General features: G+C 43.2%; 1 protein-coding gene across 4 annotated transcripts in view; it reads right to left on the bottom strand.

Annotated features, from left to right (window-relative positions):
• Nucleotides 1-10,074, bottom strand: part of LOC126391239 (transforming growth factor beta-2 proprotein-like) — a 59,787-nt gene extending 49,713 nt beyond the window's left edge. For 2 of the 4 annotated variants that reach the window (XM_050045870.1, XM_050045868.1), the window contains exon 1: nucleotides 8,724-10,074. In XM_050045870.1, coding sequence (XP_049901827.1) covers nucleotides 8,724-9,069 — 346 coding nt within the window. In that variant the 5' untranslated portion in view covers nucleotides 9,070-10,074. The remainder of the gene's footprint in view (nucleotides 1-8,723) is intronic. The other 2 variants (XM_050045871.1, XM_050045872.1) reach the window with 2 other exon arrangements.
• Nucleotides 10,075-13,367: the final 3,293 nt, after the last annotated feature.

Here is a 13,367-nt window from a genome sequence, read left to right as displayed (position 1 = left end):
TGATCTCTCTCCTGTAAGCATCTGTCTCCAGATGAGAGAACCTGACCAGTGTCACCATTTCATGTGAATGGGAATCAATTTTGGCCTCTTTCCTCCCTGCATGTTGACTCAGTATTATTTATAACCTGTAAATGCTTTCCTGACTGCACTTGGCATCAGGCCACACCTATTCATATTTAGGGTATTTATGCAAGAGGCAGAGCCAAGGATAACATTTAATGCAAAATACACCTCAGGATATACAAAATGTGCTAATTTATTTTTGCTTCAGTTCATGTGCTCGCATTTCTGATGTGAATGGGAATACCATATTGGGATTAATGGCTCTGCAGTTTCATTTAATATGATTATTTTTGTTTCAACAGCCATTCCTTTCCTCTGATGTTTCTTTGATCTGCTGAAAGAGAAATTCATCCTCTCCACATGGGAGGTTAGAGGTCAGGTTCAGCTACAGAACAACACCACTGAAGCTGGTGGATTCAGCACAGGAGCTGTCAGCAGAAAAACTGAACCCATGCCTTCTGCTCAAAGGATTATTACTCAAACATGACTTCCTCTGCAAATGGCATGTTGTTTGAGATTCATACATGAAAGAACTGTTTTTAGTATATCATCACACCTCAAATACACAAACTGTCAGGTTTTTCAATCATGCATTATGGCTGGAAAATATTTCGCGCATCAATATTTCCTACTTTATACAAAGTGGTAGTTAAATAGTAACAGGAAAACTTAGGGCTGGGTGATATGGCCAGAAATGTTATCACAGCAAAAAATATAATATCAGTCGATATCAATAATCATTACAATAAATGTCAAATCATTATTTTTTTCAAGTATAGAAGTTGTTATTTGCTCCTGAGTGAACGCTGAAGAAACCACACTGTTAACTTTGGGTTACTGTAAAAACAGTTGATGACTATTAATAAATAGTACACAGATACACATTATCTACATCAAAAATGTATCCGAATAGTTCAAGAGGTTTTTAAGGGGGTTGCAACACAACCAAACATTGCCAAATTGTCTCCCCACATTAAAGACGCCATGTCAGTCGTGTGGGGACAATACAGAACAAAACAAAGCTAAATGTAACCACTGTCATAAAACAGCTGAGTGTATCACAATTGCTTTTTTGGTCCACCAGATGGTACTTAGGTTTTTTTTTTTCTTGTGAGGTCAGCAAAGGTCTCAGTCAGCCAGATCTAGCAGGGAATTTATCAAAACAATTATGGAGGCACCTGATAAAGCAATCAGAAATGCACAGTCAACATTTACGTCGACTGTCTGGACTTATTTTGGATTTTTTAACACGCAAGGAAAAGCTGACTTGGATATGACACACGATTTGCAAAAAGTGTCATATGAGAATAAAATACTCATGGAATATGACGAACATGAGGGCTCACCTCACACTCCACCATCCAGCCGCTGACGGCCAAGCTAATGTCAAACCCGCTCCGCCGAAAAATTCCAACACTGGACACACATACCTTGACAAAACTACTATCCAACTCTGGAAGATTTTTTCACCGACACAGCCGTACCCAAGCTCTACAGAGAAGTAATGCATAAAGCTGAGGAATCTTTGATTACAGTAGGAAGGGTGACATTAACTTGTGACGTCTGGACGTCAAGTTCAGTGGATTCATATGTAATTGTAACGGCACATTATCTCACAGAGGTTTAGTGACTGCTGTCTCAGGTTCTCCAAACTAGAGCAGTACATGAAAGTCACACTGGAGCAAATATTGCAGACCTCCTGCAAAATGCAGCACAAGAATGATGGATTGTGGTTGTAACAGACAATGCTTCTAACATGGGTGTCGCCATTCAGTTAGCAGTACACCTGCATGTGAAGTGTTTTGCTCACATGCTTGATCTGGCCTTGCAGAGGCTGTTAAATCTGCCAACAGTTCAGTTGCAACATTTCTGCTTTGCATCACATTTTGCTGCAATAAAAAAGATTAAAGTCAGATGAACAGACTAATCTTATGAGGTAAAACTGATGTTGACAAAGTTTTCCTTTGGGAAAATAATTTGCAGTTGGATAAAAAGGTAATAAATTGCAATATGTGGCAATATATCACAATATATTTTATCACAATACTCATATTGCAATACATTTATTATTGTAGTAGTATAGTTTTGTGACCTAAGTATTGTGATAATATATAATCATGGGTCCTCTGGTGATTCCCACCCCTAACAGGACGTCAGGATAGCAGTATAAATATATAAGTAAATATATTTATTGTGAGCTACAGTGAAGCTATTTTAGTGGTGCATAGAGAAATTGTCTGGAGTGTTTTGCATCATGTGATCTGCTCGTCTAATTGGCCTTTGAACTATTTCAAACAAATATCTCCTGATAATAATCAGTGGCTGATCAATCAGAGCACCCTTGTCTTTGGGTGTTCAATTTACAATTCCCGCTTGTCCCAAACTCTGGCTGCTTAAAGTAGAAAGAGTGAGTTGCCTTTGTACGGGGAGATTTTTATAGCAGTGGCACAGCACTGCTGCTAAATGCATATAGGGGAGACAGTGATTATGTGACTCAGGCAGGAATCATGTTCATGGACAATTCAATGTTTTAAAGTTTTATTCATATTATGTTTATCCACATTTATTTAGGTTATGTCATTTCATTAAAATGAAATAGCTGCAATTAACGTAACATTAACTTGCTAACCTACTATTAGCATTACATAAGTTGACTATCCATACAGCTACTAAAGATAACCTTATGTGGCAAATTATATCATGGGGTAGCCCAGCGCTGCTATCCATGATCAAAGGAGCACATTGAAGGTTGTTGTAATGTTATAAGGTTATCGTACACATTTGCTCAGTGACAGTAAGCCTTGGTGGCTGGTCTTGTCATCTTCCTTTTTTTAATGGAAAGTGGCACCTAGCATTTAAGGTGCATTCAAGCAGATGCAAATTTTGGGCTAAATTCAAAAGTAAGCTGATCAGTGCTGAAAACTGACTGGGAGAAGATCTGAAGTTACACTGAGAAGTCCCAGTGGATGAAATCATAAACAGCTACGAAGCTTGCATGTCAGTGCAAACACTTCATAGTGCTGATGATGCCTACACTCTCAAGAAGGAGAAAGGAAGAAGTTTGTACGTGGCAACTAAAAACATGCTCCAGTTTTCGGGACTGCTAAAATGTCTGATGTAAATAGCCGTGAAAGTTATGCAAATAAACAGTTGGGTAAACTGAGTTGAGGTTGGTTTGTGTGATTGTATAATGCTAAGTTAATCATTTTTCCACAAGGATGACACATGATAAGACAGGGTAAACACTCTTAAATGGGGTTAAAGGACAAATCTTGGATCACTGCCTAACTCATCATTGCCATGTGCCTAACTGCTCACATACTCAGTACAATAACAACTTGTCTTTGTTAGTCATCACTGACATGATGCCACCCTTCTTGGCAAGATGGCGCCCCCAGTGCGGTCGCCTGTTACAGCAGCTCCTGCTCACCGCTGAGCTTCTTTCAATTTCTTTTTCATTTAACCCTATGGGCCCTAGGCCTTTTTGGGGTATTTTTACTGCCTTTACTTTAAAGCTCATATCACAGTCATTATAAAGGCTACATACACATGCTATATCTTGTTTTGTTTTGTTTTTTCAGGACAATCTGGGCTAACCAGATTTGCCATCATTCCATGTCCTGCTATGTGCCTGTATTTTATATTAATTTTTATATCAATGAAAAAACAAATCAGTATGACTAAATTTTTACATTTTGACATGTATCTCAGCATAGCAAGTTGGAAAATGACATATTCTGCCATATATGAAGAGGGTAGACTCTCTGGAATCTGGCAATATAAGAACCATGATGGTGGGACATTCTGTCACTTCACAGCTGTCCAAAANTATATGAAGTGACTGATAACAAGAGCTGTATAATAGATTGTAAAGAAATTTGTCAGGTTTTTATTTTGTAGACAATAAATCTGTATTTATAGCGTGATGGGATGACAGCGCAATGATGTGTGTGGTATCACTGGAAAGCTCTGGTCCTGCGTTTTCATGTGATATGCATGGCATTTCTGTGCGACCCTGCATTCGCGAGTAATCCATCCAAGAGTAATGTGTGTGCAAAGCTGTATGAAAGCTCTGTTATACATCATTTTAGTGTAACTTTATCATTTTTTTTCGCTGTGAAAACATTGGACTACTGACAAGTGCTTGGTCTTGGAAAGCTACGATTCCGCTGTTTCAAGTGATATGCGTGGCTTCTCGCTTTGACGAACGGTTACGGAGAAAATCCATAGAGAAGAACAGGTGTGAATTTGGACGCACTATGCGTCGTTCGTGCCCATAGGGTTAACTTTCTTACTTGGAGTTTTTTCAGTTAGCTAGTTAGCACTCATGTTTTGTATTAGTATGGAGATTAAGACTGCTCTCTTCATAGCAGTCTTTCTCCTATTTTTCCATGGACATGATCATGTGCGGGGACCCAGCGCCCAGCCGTGGCTCCATTGTTTACACCCAGGACCAGCTGTTAGCGCTGCATCACACCACGGTACGGCCCGAGGAGAGGCACGATATTCCCCGCAAGCTGCGGAAAAGGAGACGGGGATGTCGCGCCAGAGTGCAGCGCCGATACCAGAGGAGATGGTACAAACCCGTCCTCCCGTCTGTTGTCATGGGGAATGGAAAACCGCTCCCCAACAAGATGGACGAGCTGTCGGCGCTGACTCGCCATCAGAGGGAGTACCGGCAGAGCAGCGTGCTGGTGTTTACAGAGACATGGCTGAACACGGAAGTATCGGACACAATGGCCGCGCTGGACGGATTCCAGCTCATCAGACATGACAGGACAGCGGACAGCAGTAAGAGGAAAGGAGGAGGGCTGGCTGTGTTTCTGAATGATAGATGGTGTAACTCTGGGAACATCGAGCTGTTGGCTGTTGGCATGAGATCATATTATCTACCCAGGGAGTTTTCTCATGTCATTATGGTAGCAGTGTATGTCCCCCCGTCAGCTAAAGCTGAGTCTGCTTGTGACATTCTCCACTCTGTTATGAGTAGGCTGCAAACACAGCACCCTCAGGCCCTCCTTTTGATCTCTGGGGATTTCAACCACACCTGTCCTTTCACCACCCTGCCCACCTTCACCCAGTATGTTTCCTGCCACACCAGAGACAATAAAACACTGGATTTACTTTATGCCAACACCAAAACTGATCACAACCTGGTTCATCTTCTGCCTGTCTACAGACCCCTGGTGCAGAGGAAACCAGCAACCACCCGCACTGTGAAGAGGTGGTCTGAAGGGGCCGAGGAGGCCCTGAGGGACTGCTTCGAGACCACTGTGTGGGATGTACTCAGCGATTCCAATGGGGAGGACATTGACAGTCTAACATCATGTATTACGGACTACATAAACTTCTGTGTGGAAAGCACCGTACCCGCCATGACTGTACGCTGCTACTCCAACAACAAACCCTGGATTACTCCAGATATAAAAGCTCTCCTGAAGGAGAAGCAGAGTTTTTTAACTCTGGAACCAAGGAGGAGCTGAAGGCCATGCAGAAGGAGCTACGGAGAAACATTAGGCGGGGAAAGGAAGGATATAAAAAGAAGATGGAGGAACAGCTGCAGCAGAGCGACGTCAGCGGAGTCAGGAGGGGTCTGAAAACCATCTCAGGACACAAACAACCAGACTCCCAGGCCAGAGGCGACCAGCAGTGGGTGAATGATCTGAATCTGTTCTTCAATAGATTTGATCAGTCTGCCCCTCCCCTGGCCCAGACACCACGGCTGCAACCCCCCCATATCCTCACCTTCACCTGTCAGGTGAGAGATCAGCTGAGGAGGATAAAGACGAGGAAGGCTGCGGGTCCAGACGGCATCAACAGCTCCTGAAGTCCTGCGCAGACCAACTGTGCGGGATAGTTGAAACCATCTTCAACCTGAGCCTGGGGCTGGGGAGAGTACCACAGCTGTGGAAGACATCCTGCATGGTACCTGTGCCCAAGACTCCGCACCCCAAGGACTTCAGCAGCTTCAGACCGATGGCATTAACACCTCATGAAGACTCTGGAGCACCTGGTCCTGTCTCCGCCCCGTAGTAGGCCCCTCAATGGACCCGCTGCAGTTTGCCTACCGGCCTGGCATTGGGGTGGACGACGCCGTCATCTTCCTCCTACACAGAGCTCTTTCTCACCTGGAAGCTCTGTGAGAATCATGTTCTTTGATTTCTCCAGCGCTTTCAACACCATACAGCCTGCACTTTCAACACCATACAGCCTGCACTTCTGAGGGACAAACTGGAGCACACAGGGGTGGCTAATCACCCCACATCCTGGATCCTGGACTACCTCACGGACCAGCCGCAGTATGTCAGGACCCAGGATTGTGTATCCAACTTGGTTGTCTGCAGTACTAGGGCCCCGCAGGGGACGGTGCTGGCGCCGTTCCTCTTCACCCTCTAAACTGCAGACTTTTCATATGACACCTCCACCTGTCATCTGCAGAAGTTCTCCGACGACTCTGCCATGATCGGCCTCATCACAAATGGAGACGACAGGGAGTACAGAGAACTGAACCAGGACTTTGTGGACTCGTGCCTGAGGAACCACCTTCAGATCAACGCGGGTAAAACCAAAGAGCTGATGGTGGATTTCTGCAGGCACAGACTCCTCCCCCAAACACCGGTGAACATCCAAGGAAACGACATTGAGATGGTGACATCTTATAAGTACCTGGGTGTTCATCTTAGCAATAAACTGGTCTGGACTAATCACATAACAGCACTATACAGGAAAGGCCAAAGCAGACTCTACCTGCTGAGGCGGCTCACGTCTTTTGGAGTGCAGGGGGTGCTCCTGAAGACCTTCTTTGACACTGTGGTTGAATCAGCCATCTTTTACGGAGTGGTCTGCTGGGGCAGCAACATCTCGGCTACAGATAGGAAGAGACTGGACAAGCGGATCAAGAAGGCCAGCTCTGTCCTGGGATGCTCTCTGGACTCTATGCAGGTGGTGGGAGAAAGTAGGATGACAGCTTGGCTCCACTCTTGAGGACTAATGACTCCCACTCCATGCAGGAGGAGATAAAAGCTCTGGAGAGCTCCTTCAGCGGTAGACTGATTCACCCAAAGTGTGTGAAGGAACGCTATCGCAGGTCCTTCCTGCCTGCTGCTGTCAGACTACATAACCAGCACTGCTCACAGTAATCTGCACCATGGACACTTTATGGACAGTACGGACACTTTATAAACACCATTATAAACTTACTGTCCCCCTTGTTGCTGTTTGCTGTTTTTGCACATACAATCACTTGCACTAGATATGCTCTCTTTAATCCACTGCTCATTTTTATTCACTGCTCATTATTATCCACTTCTCATTATTATTATTATTATTATTATTATTATTATTATCACCGTTTCTTGTATTTTTGTACTTTATTTTGCATGGCTAGTTTTTAAGTTTTCATTTTTTAAGTTTAAATTTTGAAATTTTTAATCTGACTCTTTCTCCTTGACTGCTGTAACACTGGAATTTCTCAATTGTGGGATCAATAAAGGTGTATCTTATCTTATCTTATCTTATCTTCTGATGTCAGCACCAACCTGCTGCTGCTTTCACATTAAAGGAAAGACAGAAAAGAATCAGAATGATCACTTTGGCTGTGACACGATGTGCTCGTGTTCAAATCCTACTCTGCCCAAAATGAGCTCTTTTAACAATATGAAGTTTACCCATAGAGGAAAGCAACGAGGCAGACAGAGCTTTACATCTTCTATCATTACACATTTATTGACTAGATTTGGAAAAATAGTCAAATATATGTATTTATGTTAACAGTGGTGGAGTGTAACTAAATATATTCTTCAAGTACAAGTATTAACAGAATGACAGATTATTAAATCTGGGACTTTTTTCTTTTTTATTATTAGGCCACACACACACACACACACACACACACACACGTGTGTGTGTATATAAATATACATATATATGTAGGCCTACATATACATATGTATATATATATATATATATATACATACATACATACATACATGTGGTGATATTACGTAGGATATTTTCAGATGAGTGAGAGTTTTGGGGTTGGAATTTGGGAATAAATGTGCTTTAAAGGGTTAATTCTCCAAATTACAAAGACAGTACTTTCATTAACAGGGTCCCTATTACTCTGGATAATCTACCCACAGGTTTTTGTTTTGTTTTGGGGGGTTTTAACACGAGTTAAAATTGTAGTGGAAAGTAGTTCCAATGAGTGGAGGAGAGGCAAAGAATCTCAGAGACAGCTGATTTTAAACATGAGTGAACAAAACCGAAAACGATATATAAAGGGATACCACTAGAGGAGAAATGAAAGTGAACACTAAAGGAGTAACAAAGCCGCAGCTACAGATCCTAGCTCTAAGTGTTTCTGCTGGTGATGGTAAAGTTGACGGATGTAATGGTCTTAGTAGTGAACAGACTGCACCAGGATTTATTTCATGTGTTAGAGAGGAGGAGGCGTTGCTGATATAAAAGAACTGCAGCTCAGTCACAACTCCCCGATTTTGTCTGTTTTCCCTTGCATCCAGCCCAGCACGATGGGATGGATTTTCCAAAACTATCACAAACACACGCGACCACATACCAACGCAACTCAGTGGGGGCCGCAGAGGGCCTGCAAATGTATGCACACACATACACATATCCTCAAACACAGACACACTTACTTTCTGAGGGGTAGAATGGCTGCATGTCGATCTTATGCACTTCCTTGGCGTAATACTCCTCCTCGCTCCGCTGCCGCTCACACGTCGCCGCCCGTTCGTTCGCCTTCTCTTGCAGCAGGTCGCGGGTGCTGTTGTAAATGGCGACAATGTCCCGAGACACCTCCTCCGGATCGGGGAAGTCCTCCGGTGGGCTGCTAAGCTTCAGCTTGCTCAGGATCTGCCCTCGGATGGCCTCGATACGCTTCTTTTTGAACTGATCCATGTCCAGCGTGCTGCATGTGGACAAACTGAGTGCCACGGTGGCTAAATCCAGAGTGAGGAGAAGACTGACGATGCACAGGTTCATCTTATCCTCCAATGTCTTAATATCTCAAAAAAATAAAATAAAAATCAGACTCAGAAAAGTATTAACCGAAGCGATTTAAATGTCGCCAGAGAGACGCATTTCTTGGGCACACGAGCCAAGTGGCCCCGAACAATGTTTTGAAAATCGTATGGTTCCAATTCCCCAGTTTCAGCTAAGTGTACCTGAAAATCCATTCAACTGTCTCGACACAAAAATAGATCCGTTATTCAGTCGGAAGGGATCGCACGGATCTATTCCCGGATGACGGTAAACGCACAGCGAGAGTGCATAAAGGTGCAGGTAGACGTGCGGAAATCCGACGAGTCTGAACTATATGGATGAAAAGAGGAGAGTTAAAAACAGCTGAGGTTATCATCAGCGGGACGCACAGACGTATAGCCTGCGGGATTGCGCACACCCCCACCGCATTAGAGCGCTCGGCTCGCAGTTCTCCGCACCACAGCTAATACCAGCCCGGACTCCGAGGGTTTAATCCGTCAGACTTTAGTGTCTTGACACGCGAGTCTGTGCTTTTTATTCTCAGACATATCAGAAGGTTGCTTGATAAACATCCGAACTCAGACGCGGTCCTAACGTTGAGTGGGGGGCGCAAGGTGTAAACTTCGCAAGCTTGGCTGAGGCGTTAAGGCGAAATCAAATATCCATAGGAAACTGTGAATTCACGATGAACGCGTCTTCCTTTAAAAGTGGTTCAAAAGGAAAAAAATCACACCTCAGAGTTGCATTCGGTGCGACTGCATAGCGCTTTCACGCGTCTCCCTCAACCCATCTAGTTGGGGAACCACTCTTCTTTTACGCGTGCCAAGCGGACAGTAGTGGTCGCTTGTAGGAGATTTGAAAAAGACTAAAGTTACCATGTGCTCCCCCCTCCGCCCGCTTCAAACAGAGATTGTGGTCATCACTGTCGGAGAAGGGAACCCCTTCAATTCCACGTTACGAGACGATTTCTTGTAAATAGGAGTGCTCACCGTGCCCATTGGGACAGCGCCGCAACGGCCAATGGCCCACTGGCCCCTTCTGAGTCGTGACGCAGGGTCCTAAAGCCGGTTAAGTCGAGGACTCTAAAACATTCTTTCTCATCTATCTCATCTCTCTCCTTTTCTTTTCTTGAAACGGGCCAAGTTTTAATCCATTTTAAAAGTTTCATTAGACTCGTTCCTTTGTTTTGGACCACAAATTGAGTATCACTGCTGTAGAATGTCAGAAATGTTCCTCTATTTGAATTTTATTTGTTTACATATATATATGGGTATTTTCTTCTTTCTTCTGAAATGTTACCTGCTTTATATGAGCTATCTTATCAATATTTTACTTACGAAATTGTAATTTTATTTTGCAGTTGCAGTCGTTTCTGATATTTTTTATTATTATGTAAATATTAAATCTGCTTATGCTTGAAAAGTTATATATATATATAAAACTATTATTAATTATTAGAATTTTATTTTATTTCTATAGTCTGTGTGTGTTTCATCAACTCACAGAAATCATTGGCTTCATTGAAGTGAAAATGTTACGTGTTGGTGTTCTGTAGATCTATTTAAATAGTGCACTGTAACTATATTGTTAACTCCCTTGCCATTAAAATAAAGGTTTATTTGGAACTTGATTTGAACAAGGCAACATCCAACACAGCATAATAACGAAATTGTAACATAATTAGACATGTTACAATAGTATAAATAATGCAAAGAAGTCAAAAACAAAAGTGCCTTCTAGTGCAGCCAGACTTGGCCCCAATCACACAGAAAGTGTTTTGCAGGTTGCAAAACGCAAGGTGCGCAACCCTGCCTTTCTTTTGTTTTGTTTTTCTTTTGTTTTTTTTATTGTATGCCGTTAGTTAAAAAATTGTTGCCAGGCAACTGTGGACTCACCTCCTTATGCTAACCTTCCTGTGTATTCAATCTACTATTTATTTGTTTTAGTTATTTGACAGTTATTGTAGCTAGTTACCAAAATGAACAGACAGAGGGTACTTGGTTGAGGGTTAGAGGTTGTCATCAAAGAATTTGTTGGGCACAGGGAAAGGAGATCTTTGTGGGTAGTAAATGGACCTAAAAAAGAGGGTGGATCACGGGGAGTACCACCAGTTGGTCCAGGAGCTTTGCCTCGATGATGGCTGTTTTCCAGGCATATTTTAGGAATGACTCAAGGGCAGTTTGACAACCTGCTGTCTATTGTCAGGCCGTATAGCTCTGGGTATCAGGCAACCACTACTACCAGTTTCTTCTCCTTGTTTACCAACTGTAAATTTGTTGTCGTGACCACCACAGAGGGCCCGCCTTTCAAATCATCCCTTTGGACAATGGGAAAGAAAAGCTGAGATGACGTAGGGCCCGCGCCCTACATCATCTCAGCTTTTCTTTCGAGGAGTTCAGAGTGTTCCGGTAGAAGTGCTTGGCACTTAGAGCCCAGAAACACAAGGCGTGTCACAACGCAAAAACAGTGAGCAAAACACTTCATTGTCATTGAAAACAATTACAAAAAGCCACCTCCAGCTGCTAAAATGCTTTCTGTGTGATCAGGGCCTTAATCTGTTTAGGGGTCCTTGGTCAAGAATGATCTGCTGGGCCCCTGTTAGCTGCTGATTCCTCCCAGTGTGTACAGTTTTTTTGTTTGTTTGTTTATTTGTTTCTTGTGTGTAAACACCAAGGACCATGCTGGAAATAAGTATTTTACTTTAGCATGTCATCCTTTGGATTACTGTCTTACCGTCTTCCAGAAATCAATCAATCAATCAATCAATCAAATCACCTTTGCTATGAAAAACAAGTGCTACGTGACAGAAACTTGGTGTCCTTTTCTAAAAGTTCAGCACATTAGCACATACCCCCCAGTGGGCCTGGTCATGAACTGATGTTTTTGCTGAGCTTTGCTAATCTGTTAATCAAACTATCTATTTTAATTCAGGTACTTCCCATTTTCTCCAGCCATATGTACCTACTCTGTAGTCTCGATACTTTCCACCGATCCTTTCATTTCCCTATTTATCTATCACTGAAAAAAGTGTAACATGCAGTTGTTTATTCAAACTAATAACTGTCATTGAAAACAGGATAAAATTATTGATTTGATTGTGTAACTCATTCTTTTTGCATTTTGACACATCAAGTTTGATTTAAACTGAACTAAATAGACGTCCAAAGGACCCAAAACAAAGTTTTTGATTTCTCTCAAAATATATATTTTTTTTCATGACCTGCAGGTAATATTTTTAGTTTGAGTCGAATGTGAATGCGCATTGCTTCCAGTCCAGTAGGTGGCGGTATTGTACCTTTAAGTTGGTTGCCAGCCGCCAATCAAATCAAAAGAAGAAGAAGAAGAACGCGCATTGCACACTGCACAGTTGGAGCACATGTTCAAGTCCCAGTCCCAGAACATGAGAGCTCTCTTTCGGTCGTTTACATCCTGGGTGGATTTCGTCCAAAAATAAACGTAAGTAGCAAAGCAGTTGCAGATAATCAAAGTTTTAGTATTTTGTGTTGTCAAAATTTCTACTGGTAGCTGGCTATGCCGCGTTCCAGGCAGGCTCTTCAACCCGTAAGTTACGACTTCAAGTCGCGACTAACGACTTTGTAGCGTTCCAGGAAACCCGTAAAAACCCGTGAAAGTGCACTGGAACTGCAGTCAAACTCGTAACTTCCTACTCGAGTTACGGGTTGCCTGGAATGTAGCTGGCACAAGCTGGCTAGTTAGCAAGCTAATATTAACTAGCTGACGTTTGAGTTGGTTAATGCATTTACCGGTAACGTTATGATAATGAATCGGTAACGTAAGCTAGCCAAAAGCCCTCGCTAGTCCAACCGGGCTACATCCAGGGCTAAACAAATAATGCTTGAAGGTACAGTCTGAAGTTTTGTTCGAGTGAAGCGCTGGAGCCGTGGGCTGATACCCGGCCGTCACCGGCAACGGGAGCCTCCATTGTTATGTTTTAACGAGCAGAAGGGCCGTTGTGGTGAGCTGGGAAGCCGGTGTTAGCGGCGGATGCTAACCGCTACCGCTAGCCGAAGTTAGCATCGAGCTAGCTCACCACAACGGCCCTCATACTTGTTACCAGTCGAGGCTTTAGTTGTCGGTGACAGCCGGGTATTGGTCCGCGGCTCTGGAGCTTCGCTCGGACTGTATTTCTTTTTCTTTGCGGTGCTGCTGCTGAGAGAGAGAGAGAGAGTGAAACAGAGAGAGACGTGCCAGCACTCGCTAACATCCAGGACAGCTAGTGGGGCTAGTAGCCCACATACTCTGCTGCACGTAGCTTCACCTGAGCTCTGTCATTGGGT

This window comes from Epinephelus moara, chromosome 6 (genome assembly GCF_006386435.1).
Source record: "Epinephelus moara isolate mb chromosome 6, YSFRI_EMoa_1.0, whole genome shotgun sequence".
Lineage (NCBI taxonomy): Eukaryota > Metazoa > Chordata > Actinopteri > Perciformes > Serranidae > Epinephelus > Epinephelus moara.
This window is presented reverse-complemented; position numbering and strand designations above follow the sequence as displayed.